Source organism: Mus caroli, unplaced genomic scaffold (genome assembly GCF_978045245.1).
Source record: "Mus caroli unplaced genomic scaffold, Mus_caroli_1 scaffold_10, whole genome shotgun sequence".
Classification (NCBI taxonomy): domain Eukaryota; kingdom Metazoa; phylum Chordata; class Mammalia; order Rodentia; family Muridae; genus Mus; species Mus caroli.
The window spans coordinates 6,645,610-6,660,699 of record NW_028227265.1 but is presented as its reverse complement, the minus strand read 5'-3'; the positions used below and the strand labels follow the sequence as shown (position 1 = coordinate 6,660,699).

The window sequence follows — 15,090 nt, the reverse complement described above, 5'->3', positions numbered from 1 at the left end:
TCATGCCTATTAAAATGATCGTTGAGGGCTGAGAATACAGCTCTGAGTCGTTGCGGTGCTTGTCTAGCATGTGTGAAGCCCCAGGTTTCCTCCTTGGCACTACGTAAGCCGAATGTGGTGAAGCAAGCCTATAATTAGTCATCTCTCAAGAGGTAGAGGTAGGTCACCCTTAGCTACATTGCCGGCTTGGGCTACATGAGACCCTGTCTCAATAACAACAGTTAAATAGGACCCAATGCAAACAACCCACAGTACTTGATTCATCAGGACAATGGATCCAGAGATCTGGTAACAGCTGCCAGGCACCTAAAGGAGACTCTCTAGCAGTCCCTCTCAGGACTTGCGACCAGATGTAGTATGCGAATGAGCAGGAACGCTCGATCCCGGAACGCATTACCCAGGCGCTGAATCCGGGGACATATTAGATCGACGGACACTTTTCGCCTGCGGACACTTTTAGGTGTAGGACTCATTCCGGCCCGCTCCACCTACCTGGGCGACCTCGCACTCCCGTGCCCCACCCCGTGACACCCCCACCCCAACCCCGCCTGACCCCAGGTGAGCGCGCAGCAGACGACAAGAAAGGGGGTGTCGAGGTGAGCTGGAGCTGAGCCGGGGGCCGTGGGACCTGTCGGGCAGGTGTCTATCACAGCGCGAGGGACACTTCTGTAGGACCCGGGCTGACGTCACACGAAACCCCTCCCCGATTTGTTTGCGCCGAGCACTGTGTGGGATGCAGGTCGCCAGGGTCCTGGCTCGGATGGGTCCCGAGAGCCGACTAGGGCGGCAGGGACGGAACCAGGGACCAGCGTGCATACGAGGAAGGGCTTCTGGATTTAGAAGCGGGTCCGGGAATTTCTCTAAAAGAGAAGTGTGTTGATTCTCATCCTGGAAGGGAGGGACTTGTCTGTGGCTGACCACTAAGACCGGTGAGAGCCTCCAGATACTGCTGTAGGAGCACATCTAAGCCATAGGCTGTCCGGCGAGGGAGTCCTGAAATCAGAAATGCACTAAGCGTTCTCAAAGCCAACGTGATTATTGTAAAACCGGTATCCCTGCTGCCCTTGTCTCAAGACGGATGTAAACATACTTTTCTGATGGCATCCCTGGACATGAAGTGGGTCAGGGAACCATGCACAGCCAGATGCCCTGAATAGACAGACTGTGTTTTGCCCTAAAGGCCTGGCTCTGGTTGGACGAACTGGGAGTTAGCTCAGTGCTGACAGATGTTTAATGATTGGGCCAGGCTCATGCTTGAAGACTGTCTTAGTCAGGGTTTCTATTCCTGCACAAACATCATGACCTAGAAGCAAGTTGGGGAGGAAAGGTTTATTCAGCTTACACTTCCATGTTGCTGTTCATCACCAAAGGAAATCAGGACTGGAACTCAAACAGGTCAGAAAGCAGGAGCTGATGCAGAGGCCATGGAGGGATGTTCCTTATTGGCTTGCTTCCCCTGGCTTGCTCAGCCTGCTTTCTTATAGAACGCAAGACTACCAGCCCAGGAATGGCACCACCCACAATGGGTCCTCCAACCCTTGATCACTAGTTGATCTCATGGAGATCACAGCTGGATCTCATGGAGGCACTTCCTTAAAGGAGGCTCCTTTTTCTGTGATAACTCAGGCTTGTGTTAAGTTGACACAAATCCAGCCAGTACAAAGACCAAAGCGAGCCGGGCGTGGTGATGCATGCCTTTAATCCCAGCACTCGGGAGGCAGAGGCAGGAGGATTTCTGAGTTCGAGGCCAGCCTGGTCTACAAAGTGAGTTCCAGGACAGCCAGGGCTATACAGAGAAACCCTGTCTCGAAAAACAAATAACAAAAAAACAAAACAAAAACAAAAACAAAACAAAAGACCAAAGCGGCTTTGGAGGCCTGCACTGGTCCCATTTCCATATATGGGAGAGTAAGACAGTGCCTCAGAGGGGGACATGGTAGAACTTATAAGAACTGACGATGGCACAGCAGTGCCACCCCAGCACGAGTACAGCTGTCCACACAGGAATCGGTTTGCTCTTTCCCTATACCACCCTCCCTGACCTGTCACCCCAGGATCAGTGTGTCCTCCTCATGGGGGCCACTGTTCTTGCTGGTGTGGGTGTCTCCTCACAGAATGAGGGCCCCATGGGTAACTGTAACTGAGTCTATTCCACAAGGAGCCTGGCTTGATACCTCCCGATGCCCAGTGTCTGTCCATGGCTACCAACGTTCAGGGCTCAGGACTCTACCCCAGAGGTCCTGAAGCTGCATCAGCTCTGCCTGCTCCAAATCTTGTGACCACCCTACTGTGTTGCTTATGCCTGGTTAGCCAGGCTGACTCAGCCTTACCACCTCATGGGGTATGGAGGTGTCAAAAGGAGGGTGCCAGATAGATTGGTGGCGGCCAGCGCTCTATTGCACATGCGTGTTTGAGTGTCTGTGATCTACTTATGCTTTTCAGAGGACCATTGGCTAGTGTCAGTTAATGCCATGACCACTTGTGTGAGCATACTGTATGCACAACTTTTGTGTCCCTAAGGTCATAGTGTTAATGCAACAAGGGGGGGGGAGGTTTGCAAGTATTTGCGCTACTGCTAAGAGGGCTTCTTTCTCATGATTCAAGCTCTTGCCCTCCCTAGGACTAGAGGCCTGTATCAGGAGGGCTCTCCCATGCCCTTGTTCCTGTGTGCCGTCGTCTCTCCAGGCAGTTCTTCATCAGGAACCTGGTCTCCGGGGTTCCTTTGTGCGGCTTCCTGATACTGATGAGTTCCCACATCTGGGCACTGGGCAGCAGGCAGTACCTCCTGAGTGCTGGGCTCTCCAGCTGCTTCAGAAGGAGTTGTGCCATTTGGAGACTGTAGTGTTAGATGCTTCTGGTGTCTCTCACACAGCAGGTCTTTCTGTGTGAGTTTCTCTCTTTTCTGTTCCCTTGTGCAGAGAAAATAGATGAATGACAGATGTTAAATCCTTCCTGTTGATCCACTCTTTCCCCAGAGCACCCTGAGACATCTCACACTCTAACCCATAGGAATCTGGCCCCAAGTCTGTAACTCAGAAATACCACCCAGCGCGTCTTTCTCTTGCTTTTGGCATCTCTGACTGTGAAACAAATAGAGAAGTTGTGTGCTTGCTGACTTCTGGAAGCCCACATGGCTGTCGAGCTCTTGGCTTCTCTTGCCTAGCCCTGCTGTCGCCTGCATTTTTTTTTTTGGTGTCTTTATAGAAGTAGAAATCCAGAGTGTGAACAGCCTGGGACCTCTGAGCCCCCGTGGAGCAGAGCTGAGAGCAGCTGTGGGGCCCTCACTGCCTCGTGCAGACCCCATGTGCTTAGAGCCCGCAAGCAGCCACAAGCTAACTTCTGCACAGAAAAGTGAGGTGGAGTTTTCCTGCTATCTTGACCTGAGCGCCTGGATAGAAGGGAGAGCAGCCAAGCCCAGCAAGAAGGCAGGCAAGCAGTCATTCGCAAAGATCTTGAGCACAGAACAAAATTTAGTATTCAGACTATTTATTGATGCAGAATTTGTTTTGTCAGGTAATTATGTAAGTATTGCAAATAGTCTGTAATAACGCTGTCCTGGTGTGGTGGCACATACTTTTAATTCCAGCACTGAAGAGGTAGGCTGATCTCTGAGTTCAAGGCCAGCCTGGTCTACAGAGAGAGGTCTAGGACAACCAGAGCTACACAATGAGACTCTGCCTAAAAACAAAGCCGTGTGTAGTACATATAGCAGGCAGTGGCGTGTTGGCTTGCCCCGGCAAGCTAATGAAAAAGAAAAGTTGGTATGTGTCAGAAAGAACATGCTAGTGGAGACAGACCTCACAGAGGGAATGTGACATGCAGTCGTGCTTCAAGATGCAGAGGGAACTAAAGGGAGGCGGGGCAAGGGTATAGTCAGTCTTGTCTTTGTCCTTCTCCCGGGCCTCCTAGGATATTGTAAGGCTCTCAGCTATCCCCCAGAGCATGCCAGCTGTTGTATCTGTCAGGGAACTTTAGCCACATGGCCTGGGGTGATGGCAAGGTTCCCGTCAGCAAGTGACTTTTTTGACTTCATATGAGTGATGTCTAGTGTGAATATGTAGTGCCTCGATAAGAGACAGGTAGCAGTGCCTTCAGCCCACCATAATCTCTGCACTGATCTCTGATCCAACTCAGCTGTGTCTGCCAAAGCAGGCATGGCCTCTTGGCTCTTAACTGTGGTTGGGGAGGCTGCTCAAATGAAAGCCACAAGTGATTGGTGGGTAGGTGAGGCCGAAGCCAAAGGGCCTTAGTGGGGAGTGATGTGTTCTAACCGATGGAGACCAGACAGGGTGGGGGTTGTCATCTTGCCAGTATTATCTGGAACATGTGACATGAGGGTTATAAAGCCAGAGCAGGGGACGTTGCTAGCTAGCACTGGGGAACGGATCTAGAACAGAGCCAGTGAGGAAGTGTGATGGCCCCTCTGTGTTGCTCTGAGATGGACCTCAGCTTCACAGAGCTCAGCAGTGACCTCCTCCCTCTCCCGAGCACACTTCCTCTGCGTATTTCGTTACAACTTAGTAGTTGTGCTCGGGAAGACACACTGATGTTGTCTAGCCTTCCTTAGGTTCTGCTGAGTCGCGTTTGCTGAATCACCATGCTTTGGGACACGCTGGGAGAAGCAGCTGTGTCTTCCTGAGCAGGCTGTGTCTCAGGTGGGATCTGAGGGGGGCGAGGGTGACTTTGGAGTCCCTGCAATGCCTGTGTCTACTAACTAGTGATTTTCCAGGCTCAGAATCACAAAATCCATTATTCAGGTTTTACCTTAAGTATACTGTATTTGGTTTTTCTAACTTTAAATTATTCGGAACTTTTGCATGGTTTTGAACTCTTTAAAGAATCCAAATAAAAAGCTTTGATACTAGACACTTTCTAAACTGGTTGTACCACAGAGAGTGTTAGCCCCTTTGTTTAGGGGATGCTATGTTAAGAGTTTCTGTAGCCAGCCAGGCGTGGTGGCACACACCTTTAATCCCAGCACTCGGGAGGCAGAGGCAGGTGGATTTCTGAGTTTGAGGCCAGCCTGGTCTACAAGTGAGTTCCAGGACAGCCAGGGCTATACAGAGAAACCCTGTCGGGAAAAACAAAAACAAAAACAACAAAAAACAAAAACAAAGAGTTTCTGTAGTTTTTGGGTGTGTTTGGAGGGTGTGTTTTAAACCTTGCTATGGGCAGGGCTTGGGTGGGCACCAGATTCTCATACTCTGCACTCTCATCCTCCCCAGCCCAGCCAGTGGTTTGTCGGTGTGATGCCACCCCACTTGGCACTACCCTTCAGGCGTCTCTTCTGGTCCTTGGCCTCCAGTCAACTGATTCCCAGAAGACACAGAGGACATAGCCTCCTGCCTACCGCTCCAGAGGCCCACACAGATGGGAGTGTCCCGGTATTCATCCGTGCCCTGGCCTTTGGGGACAGGATTGCCCTTATTGACAAATATGGCCATCACACCTACAGGGAACTGTATGACCGCAGCCTTTGTCTGGCCCAGGAGATCTGCAGGCTTCAGGGTTGTAAAGTTGGGGACCTCCAGGAAGAAAGGGTCTCCTTCCTGTGCTCCAATGACATCTCCTACGTTGTAGCGCAGTGGGCCTCCTGGATGAGTGGTGGTGTTGCTGTCCCACTGTACTGGAAGCACCCTGAGGCCCAGCTGGAGTATTTCATCCAGGACTCCCGGAGCTCTTTGGTGGTGGTTGGCCAGGAGTACTTGGAACGGCTAAGTCCACTGGCTCAGAGGCTGGGAGTCCCTCTTCTGCCGCTCACGCCTGCCATCTACCGTGGAGCAACAGAGAAGCCCACAGAGCAGCCAGTTAAAGAGAGCGGGTGGCGTGACCGGGGTGCCATGATCTTCTACACCAGCGGGACCACAGGGAGGCCTAAGGGTGCACTGAGCACCCACCGTAACCTAGCCGCTGTGGTGAGTGCCGGGGTGCTCCTGGGGCCTCTCTGTACTCCTCTCTCACTGTCCTGGCCTCATTTATGGTCACCACTGAGTGGGGCCCTGAGGTGCTTCCTGGGGTGGCCTACTTTTCTACAGTGTCATTCACAGCTGTCACTACCCTGTAAATTCTGAAATTCTTGGTGACAAGGAGTAGCAGTGACCCATCAGCTTACAGTACGTGGTGATGAGGCACACAGAACAGGGGGGTCACTGGATCCCTGCATTGTCCGGGTGTGTGATCAGTACCTAAGGTTGGGATTTATAAGAACGTCCTAGAAACAGGAGTCACTTCTCGGTCAACTCCAGCCTTGTGTGTTAGCTTTATATTCTGCCATGCCCAGAACCAGTCACTGACTGTGCTCACTTTTTACAAAGTGTGACTATGTCCTGGGAAGTCTCCTTACAGTAGGAACAGTGAAGAGAAGCGCCAGGCAGCACACAGAGGAGGGAAGAGTGAATCCCAGGCTCCTGGCTCCTAGCTCATGAAGTGTGCATGGTTCCAGCAATCGGGCTCATAGGTGTGATGGGTCGTGTGCAGCATCACTCCGGAGGAGATGCTCGGCTTAAAGACCATCTCCTACCTCAGTAGAGGCCCAGGCTGTGGTGGCCTGTTGGAGCCGGTATCATCACCTTGCTGGTCTAGCAACCATGACTAGAAGGAAGGAACGAGGCCCTGTCTGATCTTCCTCCCCTGCTCAGGATGCCCTAGAGACTCGTCTGCCAGTGCCACCCCTGCAGCCTCTCATCCCTGTTCATAGGCAGTGCTGTTCCCCACAGGTGACTGGGCTGGTCCACTCATGGGCATGGACTAAAAACGATGTGATCCTTCACGTCCTCCCGCTGCACCATGTCCACGGCGTGGTCAACAAGCTGCTCTGTCCGCTCTGGGTAGGAGCCACCTGTGTCATGCTGCCAGAGTTCAGTGCTCAGCAGGTAAGGTTGGATCAGGGGTTCCTGGCAGGCCCAGTCAGTCACTGTAGGCTGGAGGGTTAAAACAGCACATATTTGCTGGTTGGTGATGACACACACTTTTAATCCCAGTGCTCATGAGGCAGAGGCAGGTGGATATCTGTGTATTTGAGGCCAACCTGGTCTACAGAGTAAGTTCCAGAACAGCCAAAGCTACACAGAGAAAGAAACCCTGTCTTCAGAAACCAAACAAACAAACAAAGCACACATTTATTTTCTTAGCTGTCTGGTGGGCGGAGTCTAAAATGAGTTTGATAGAGCCAAAATCAAAGTATTGGAGGGAGTTACACCTGAAGGCTCTGTTGAGGTCACTGCACTTTGCTTTTGATGGCTTCTAGTGGCTCTTGCTCCTGGGCCTGCAGCTGCTCCTGGGCCTGTGACTACCCCTCCCCATTCAATGCAGCCAACTCCGGTAGACACGTCTCGCTTGCATTCTCTGATGATTGATGTGCATGTCTAGTCAGGGTCACTTCCCTGTGCAGACCACCACTGCCTCCCTGTGATCCGCAGCCTGTGATCCGCACATCTCTGGCTCCTCTGCACCCTGTGGAGCCACTGTACTCTTCCCCTTCCCAGCAGATAGGAAGCAGGGTGTGGCATTGGCTGGGGGGAGGGGGTGTGGCAGCATAGCCAGTGTCACTGAGTTGTGTAGCATCACCTGTGCAGGGCAGTGTCACCGGAGCAGCGGCTCAAGGCCACTGCAGTAGAGTGGGCTCCCGCTGTTGGTGACGTCTGCTCTGGGAACTGGAAGGAGCAGTCCTTCACCTTGGTTCTTTCCACCTCTGTTCTGTCTCTTGAGACCTCTGCCTGCCACTGTAAGACACCAGAGCCCCTTGTCAGTGTCTGCAGGAGGAAGCCTGGGAATTCGAGGGTTGTGTGAGGAATTGTCCTTTTGACAATCGTCGATTTTCAACCCACGAGCCAGACTCTGTCCTTGCCTGAGATGGCAACGCCATGCTGTTCAGTCCTGTCCTGCAGACCTTGCACTGTTCATTGGCTTCTTTTCTTCCTGGATTTGAGCTTGCATCATCTGCCCGCCCCTACCCTGCCCCACCCCAGTCTGGCTTCTCTCAGGCTTTGTTCTGCAATGTGTACTCTGGTGCCACGTCTGCCTGGTTCATCCCTTTTGCATCTTCAGGTTTGCTGGTGGCTCTTCACGGGAGTCTGCAGTCCTCCACATTCTCATTGCTTATCATCTGAGCCCCTGACACAGTACTCAGTGCCTTTGTGCCGTGGTCTAAGAACTCAGCACCTGGCCTTCCAGGCTCTGCACTCGTGTGCTCTCTCATTTCCTTTTACTCTCTGATATATGGCTCTGTGCTCCCAGAGGTGTGTGTTTCCTCAGTTGTCCTCTGAGGTGAGGGCTCCTCATACAGCTCAGTGGCAGGTGACCCTGCACAGGCAAGACTCGACATCCTGGTTTACCTTTTCCAGTGCCTGGCTTGTGAGAGCTGCCGTGTGTGTGTGTGTGTGTGTAAGCTGTGGAGCAGGAAGCAGGTCCACACAATGTGGCTTGCTTACTTGACATTGACCCTTAGGTGCCTCAGAGCAACAAATGAACACAGTTTTTCTTAAAGAAACAAAACCCTAACTGTAATGTAAATGTAAATGTTTTTATGCTAAAGCTTCTTAGAAGTTTGTTGTGGGGTAAAATGCAAAGTTCACAGAAGGCTTTTGGATAAGAGGCAGACCTACCTCCTACTCGTCCTGTGCCTGTCCAGACTCCTGAGGCTGCCCCATGGTCCCTGTGTGGTTGCAGCTGAGGCTGGGGTTGCTTTAGGCTGCAGTTCCTTCTGGATTGTTCCTCCTCCCAGGCCAGACACAGATGTCCAATGGGAATGTTTCAGAGGCACAGGAGCCAGCCCCTCTGAGCTGAGCCACTGACGGACACATTCATCTCATGCAGGAAACAGCCTCTGTCAGGAGGACAGAGGGAATGGAGGCAGGAGGCACTGTGTGCTGGCAGCCATGCTAGCTTCTGACTGCTGACTGCTACTTCCTGTCTCCTTTAGGTTTGGGAAAAGTTCTTGAGTTCTGAAGCCCCACAGATTACTGTATTCATGGCAGTGCCCACTGTCTACAGCAAGCTGCTGGACTACTATGACAAGCATTTCACACAGCCCCGTGTCCAGGATTTTGTGCGTGCAGTTTGTAAAGAAAGAATCAGGTGAGTGAAGAGAACCCACATTCCTTCCCATGAGGCTTGGCGGTCAGCAGGCATAACTCATTCTTAGTGTCTGCTCAGCTCTCTCCCACTAAATGATGGCTCTGTGCATCGGGCAGCCTCTGCGCCCATCTGTCTTCTGTCCTCTGCCTGGATTCTCTCTGTGTGTCATCTACAGCCACGTGTCTGTCTACCCTGCTATCTCTGTCTTACACATCTCTGCTTCTCTGCCTGTGGAAGGCTGAGCCCAGAACCAGCCTTTTACCACTTCTCTCTGAGGCCCCCTTACACTCTACCCCTGCTGCTCACTGTGCCCCGCCTCCTCCCCAAACTTCTGGACAGGCCTAGGGGCCATTCAGTGGCAGGAAGTTTGCCCTTTCTCTCCTGAGCCCAATGACATCATTTCTTTCCTGACTTTATGTTGAAATGTGATTTGCTAACCTGAGGTGAGAACACTATAGATTACTGAATCAGCACGCATGGACCAGGTCCACATTTTCAGCAGATGTGAGTAGGGCACTTCTCTTCTGCCAGAGGGACAGGGGTGTAACCCATGGGAAGGGGACTGAAGCTGGGACAATTTTGAGCTAAAGCTCCAAGCATGGCCTGTGTGGGTACAGCCACAGTGCGTGCCCCACATCTGGATAAGAGGACAGGCAGCAGTGCCTTGTGTCCCCAGAGACTTCTGGATGGTCTGAGACAAATATGACGGCTTTACATTTTGGCTCTGCCTGGCATTCTTATGCTCCCTATCTATAAAGACACTGAGGAAACCAGAGGCCTGTTTCTGCTGGTACAGCTGCTGGTTGCCTCTGTGGACCCCTGCCCAGGCCTGTCATCTGAAACATCCTGGGGCAGCCAGTGCTTAGCAGCCAGAGCCAGGGAAGGATCACAAGGTCCCACCAAACCCATGGGACCACAGGCACAGCTGCTGTCCGAAATACAGAGTCCTCAGCAGAGGCATCGAGACTCTAGCAGAGGCTCTAGTTGGCCACACACTGTGGAGAAGAGTGGGATTGGTTCCCACTTCAATTTAGAAGGCACACAAAGGACCCTCCTTTCTGCAAGTGGCATGCTGTGGGATTGTAGCAGAAAGCAACGTGGGGACTCTTGAACGTTCCCACTGTCATTGCCGTCATCATCTCTGGTTCCCAATCCCCTTGCATGTCTTCAGCTTAGCACCTCTGCTTGTACAGCATCTGCCTTCTCCTGCAGGTGTTGTGGCCTTTCCTCTGAAACATAGGCAACCTTGTCACCTCCACCCTGATGTGATCACCGTGGTTTAAGACTCTTTGTGAACAGCATCATAATTATCTGTTGTGTTACCAAAGATGCTGCTTTAGCCAACACCCCTCTGAAAGACCTGCTTACATTTGCCTAAACACACTGGGGAAAGTCCATTTTAAAAACCGGTTTTATCCAGGTGACAGTGGTACACACACATACCTTTAATGCCAGCTCTGGGGAGGCAGAGGTAGGCAGATCTGAGTTCAAAATTAACCTGGTCCATATAGAGAATTCCAGGACATCCACGGCTGGCTACACAGAGAAACCTTGTCTTGAAACCAGTTGTGCCCCTCCCCCCAAAAGAAAAAAGGCCCAGTTTAGCCTTACCTTGCTTTTATCATAAGTTTAGATACAGAGATGGAAATGTTCTGTGCACTGCTCTGTGTGCGCATAGGGAAGAGTGTGTGTGAGCTAAGGAAGCCCCTATGTTGTGCTGCCTAGGCTGATGGTCTCAGGCTCGGCCGCTCTGCCTGTCCCACTACTGGAGAAGTGGAGGAGCGCCACGGGCCACACGCTGCTGGAGCGCTATGGAATGACAGAGATCGGCATGGCTTTGTCCAACCCCCTGACGGAGGCTCGAGTGCCAGGTACCAGACGCCCCAGGGCTGTTTCTCTCCCATTTGCCAGTACCCGACATGCAGCTCCTGGTCCACCCGCACTTAGATGAGAAGGACATGGAGCACACTGCCCTCTGCAGCAGGCCTCAGGGCCAGGAGCACCTTCTCAGGTGCAGCCATCCTCTGCCTCAGTCCTCTTCCTTTCTCCCACGGAGTGAGTGGTGGAGGGAAGATAGCAGGGTGCTCATTCCAAGCTTAAGTGAGTGCCAGTGCCCTTGGAGAGAGCCCAACTTCAGGGTAGAGTCCCCTTGCCTTGCCAGTTTCTCCTCCTCCACGCTTAGGCAGTAGCTGCGGTCCTGAGTTCCCATCCCGGGACTTTGCTCTTCTGTGCTGTGAGTTCATGTGTCAGTGTGTGTTGACCAGTGTAGCTCATTCCCTGCTCAGTGGCCAAAATGTTGATCTGTCCCTCTGGGAACCTGGCAATCCTCCCAGAGCATCCGGCTCCTGTCTGTCCTGAGCTATGGTGGAGTTCTGAACATCTGTGCAGGTTTTCTGTGTGAGCGTGGGCCTGTATCACAGAGTACACTTGAGCACGGGCTTATATGTTAGTTCACTTGTTTATTAACTTTCCCATGTGACTGCTGCTCAGGGTATTTTCCATGTTCTTATTTCCACCCTCCTGAGTCCTGAACCCCAGCGGTCCAGCATGGTCCTTCCCAAAGGCATCCTGGCTCTTCTCCCTTTGCCTTCCTGGGTGGATCGGGGTGATGCTGTGCCCCAGTGTTTAAGAGGGGGGTCGAGGATTGGGCAGATGTCTCTGGCCAGCCAGAAAATGACAGTGGTCCAGAGATGAAGCAAGCACTCCTATGCTAGGTCAGAGGCAGAAATGGGGAGAACAGTGGTGGGTACCAGACAGTGGGCTCTCCTGTGGGAACTGCAGGCTCATGGAGTGCAGGCATGTGCTTGTTCTGAAAAGGCAGGATGTGATTAGGAATCAATTATGTGGTTTGTCAAACCCCAGATACCACTGTCAGTACCCTGGCCAGTTAGCCAGCCTGCCTTGAGCCACCATCACATACCAGCACCATTTCTGCACCAGCTCTTTCCACCATGGCCACAGCAGCCTGACAGAAATAAAATGGACACTGGATCCCAGATTAAGGGAGCCACCTTGGATTCCTCCCTTCCCTTCTGTGATCTTTCTAGTTGACTGTGATGACCCCGGCTCTTCTGCTGGGGCCCTGAGTTTCTAGAATGAGGAACTGACTAGAACACAGTGGGTTTTCAGCCCAAGAATGCTAAGTCCAGCTACAAACTGGAGCTGCAGCATGGCAGGGTCCCCAAGTGGAAAGGCCTGGCAGCAGAAGGCTTGGTCACCTCTCTCCACGAGAGCATCATGGAGTGTGTTCTGTGACTGAGCAGAGTGTTTGTGAAAACAGTCACATAGCAGAGGTTTCTGTGTGTCTTCTCACGTGGCCCCTGGTGCCAGGCCACTTTACACCATCACAGACCAGGGGACAGAGCTGACCAAGGTCCCTCCATTTGGGACCAGACTGAGGACCGGGCCTTCTAACCGACTTCAGCTGTGGGTAACACAGTGTTCTAACAGAGCCCAGATCTGGAGGGGGCTAGGGAACCAAGTGGCTATAATGACAGCAAAAGCAAGAGTGAAAAGTGAGGCCAGGCCAGTCAGGAGCATAGGGCACTGAGGCTGGAGCCTGAAGCCACGGGGAAGCGTTACACAGGCCAGAGGGACTCAGGGGACTATTAGCACTCATCAGAGGCCATGGTGTCACTCTTACCAGGTCATGGGGGCCATTTGTGTGAGCTATTTGGAACCATTCTCATTAAGCTATAAGGATGATTTATATACGGCCATGAGGGACTGTCCATATGAGGTATATAGGACCCATTTCACCCTAAAGGGCTTAAAATATAAGACAGAAGCTCAGGTGAGCTGAAAGGACTCTGATGTCCCTGGCGGCCCTGCCTTTGCTGGCCTCCTGTTGACTGAGGGAATTGTGAATTGCAGCCTGCATCTCTCACTTTGGCCCGTTTCCACTGGGTGTGGAATGCTGGGAACAGCTATTCTCTAGCCCATCATGACAGGGCTCTGGGACCTTATCATTGGGTTCACTTGTTAGGACCCAGGCATGCAGAGATGCAGGCTATGTCCCTCACACCCTCGGATATGGAGACCAAAGGCCAGTTGTCTAGGAATAGCTGACACCATTCTCAAGAGTGGCCAGCTGTTAGAACACTGACTGCTACCATCCATTCTGGCCTAGGAGGGGTCTTGTTCCTGTGGTGTTGATTTCAGATGGGTCCTGGATCCTCTGTGGTGCTCCAGTGCTATGTGTGACAGGGGCAGGGACCATCACACCTGCTTACCAAAGGTGGCTCTGGACCAGACTCAGCTTCACTCACAGGGTTCTCCCTTTGTCCCAAGACCTGAAAGCTCCTCATAGTCTGATGACCCTCAGCTCAGGTGCAGCTTGGAGCTCGGGGGGCTCCTAAGGCCTCTAGAACAAGGAGGTCAGCAGGCATGAGAAGTGAGTGCATCCCTTCCTCTGAGGGAAAGTGGCAGTCCTGTTTACATCTAGTACAGTGACATCAACACTACCTGTCTGCTGAGGGCACGCTTGTGCAGTGTGATTCTGGTGAAGACCTCAAGATGTCATCTAGCTCATCTCAGAGGTCAATTGATGGTAATCCTTGGGCTGGCCACACACACACACGGTGAGGTCTGTAGGCATGAAGGGGCTAGACCCCCCCCCCCCCGTAGCCTCTGGCTGAGACATGCCAGGCTGGGCACTATTGTTGGAAATTTGTCTTAACAGTCAGATTCCTGGGAGTCAAGGCTTGTCCCGTCAGCTAGATCTTAGCAGACATTATGGCTGGGAAGAACAGCATGGGTGCTCTAGAGGACAGGAGCTACCTCAGCACTGAAGAGGGACTTCATTAGAGGAGGAGCGTGGCCCTAGAGTCACCAGGAAGGCTGTGTGAACGTATAAGCACCTAGCAGATGACGGGGGACTCGGAGATGATGAGATAGAGAGGAAATGACCTCACCATGGCACTGAAGACATCCTCATCTACAGCGCTGCCCACTAAGGATACTGAAAACCACAGTTTATGTGGTCTCCTCTGCCTGCAGCACTGGAGCAGGACACACAGAGACAAAGCAGAACCTGCCTAGCAGTGGGAAGGGAGTTTCCACTGGGATGGCTGTGTCCCGGGCGATGAGGAGGCTTTTAAGCTGGTGAGGCAGAGGCAGCACAGGTTCCTGGGTCCTCACTGCATCAAGCTGTGCGCTTTGACATCATAGATTATGCCATACATGGTCACCCTGAGTTTTGTTTTTGTTTTTGAGGTTTTTGTTGTTGTTTTGGGGACAGGTTTTTGGTTGTTGTTGTTGTTGTTGTTGTTGTCGTCATGTGTTACAGCCTTGACTGTCCTGGAATCTGTTTTGTAGACCAGGCTGGCCTCGAACTCAGAGATTTGCCTGTGTCTCTCTACCTCCCAAGTACTGGGGTTAAAGTCATGCACCACCACACTTAGCCCAGTCACTCTTATTTTTAAAGTCTTACAGCCCAAAAGACAGAGCTACTTAGCTATCTGACTGGAGTGGGGTGACTCACGTCACCAGAGGGGAGGCCTAGGCACCTACACACCTAGAGACAGAAAGCAGCGTCTCCATCGGCCTGCCTCCTGACCCTCTGCACTGCAGTGACAGCCATGGGGGGTCAGTGCCTCATCTAAAACAGGGACCAAGCAAACAGAGCTCACTAGGAGCCAGAACCCGAGATACTGAGTATGTGCAGGGTCCCCTGAGCTGCTGTTTGGGAGACGTGTCCTGGTAGAGTCCTTTTAACCACAGTGTTAAAATAAGGCCTGAAGACATAAAATGAATCCTCAGGAGAGAGGTGTTTGGACGTTGGCCTCATGCCTGGACGTGCTGACCTTTATACGCCCCACCCTGTACCCTGTTCCTGCTATGCTTGTTGGCACCAAGGCTCAGGGCCCCAAGTCAGCAGCAGAGTAAAACTTCAACCCAGGGCATTGTCTAGAACCACAGGGACTTCCTGGGCACATGCCCACCAACTGGGTCTGTCTCAGCTTTGCAGGAGGAGGTGTAATGCCAGAGGTTTGGAGCAGCCCAGTGTAGAGTAAA

At 52.3% G+C, this 15,090-nt stretch overlaps 1 protein-coding gene across 3 annotated transcripts in view; it reads left to right on the top strand.

Annotated features, from left to right (window-relative positions):
• Nucleotides 1-464: 464 nt before the first annotated feature.
• Nucleotides 465-15,090, top strand: part of Acsf3 (acyl-CoA synthetase family member 3) — a 40,398-nt gene continuing 25,772 nt past the window's right edge. The window contains exons 1-5 of one of the 3 annotated variants that reach the window (XM_021169908.3): nt 465-596; nt 5,226-5,915; nt 6,717-6,872; nt 8,921-9,075; nt 10,801-10,946. In XM_021169908.3, coding sequence (XP_021025567.1) covers nt 5,250-5,915; nt 6,717-6,872; nt 8,921-9,075; nt 10,801-10,946 — 1,123 coding nt within the window. In that variant the 5' untranslated portion in view covers nt 465-596; nt 5,226-5,249. The remainder of the gene's footprint in view (nt 597-5,225; nt 5,916-6,716; nt 6,873-8,920; nt 9,076-10,800; nt 10,947-15,090) is intronic. The other 2 variants (XM_021169909.2, XM_085843531.1) reach the window with 2 other exon arrangements.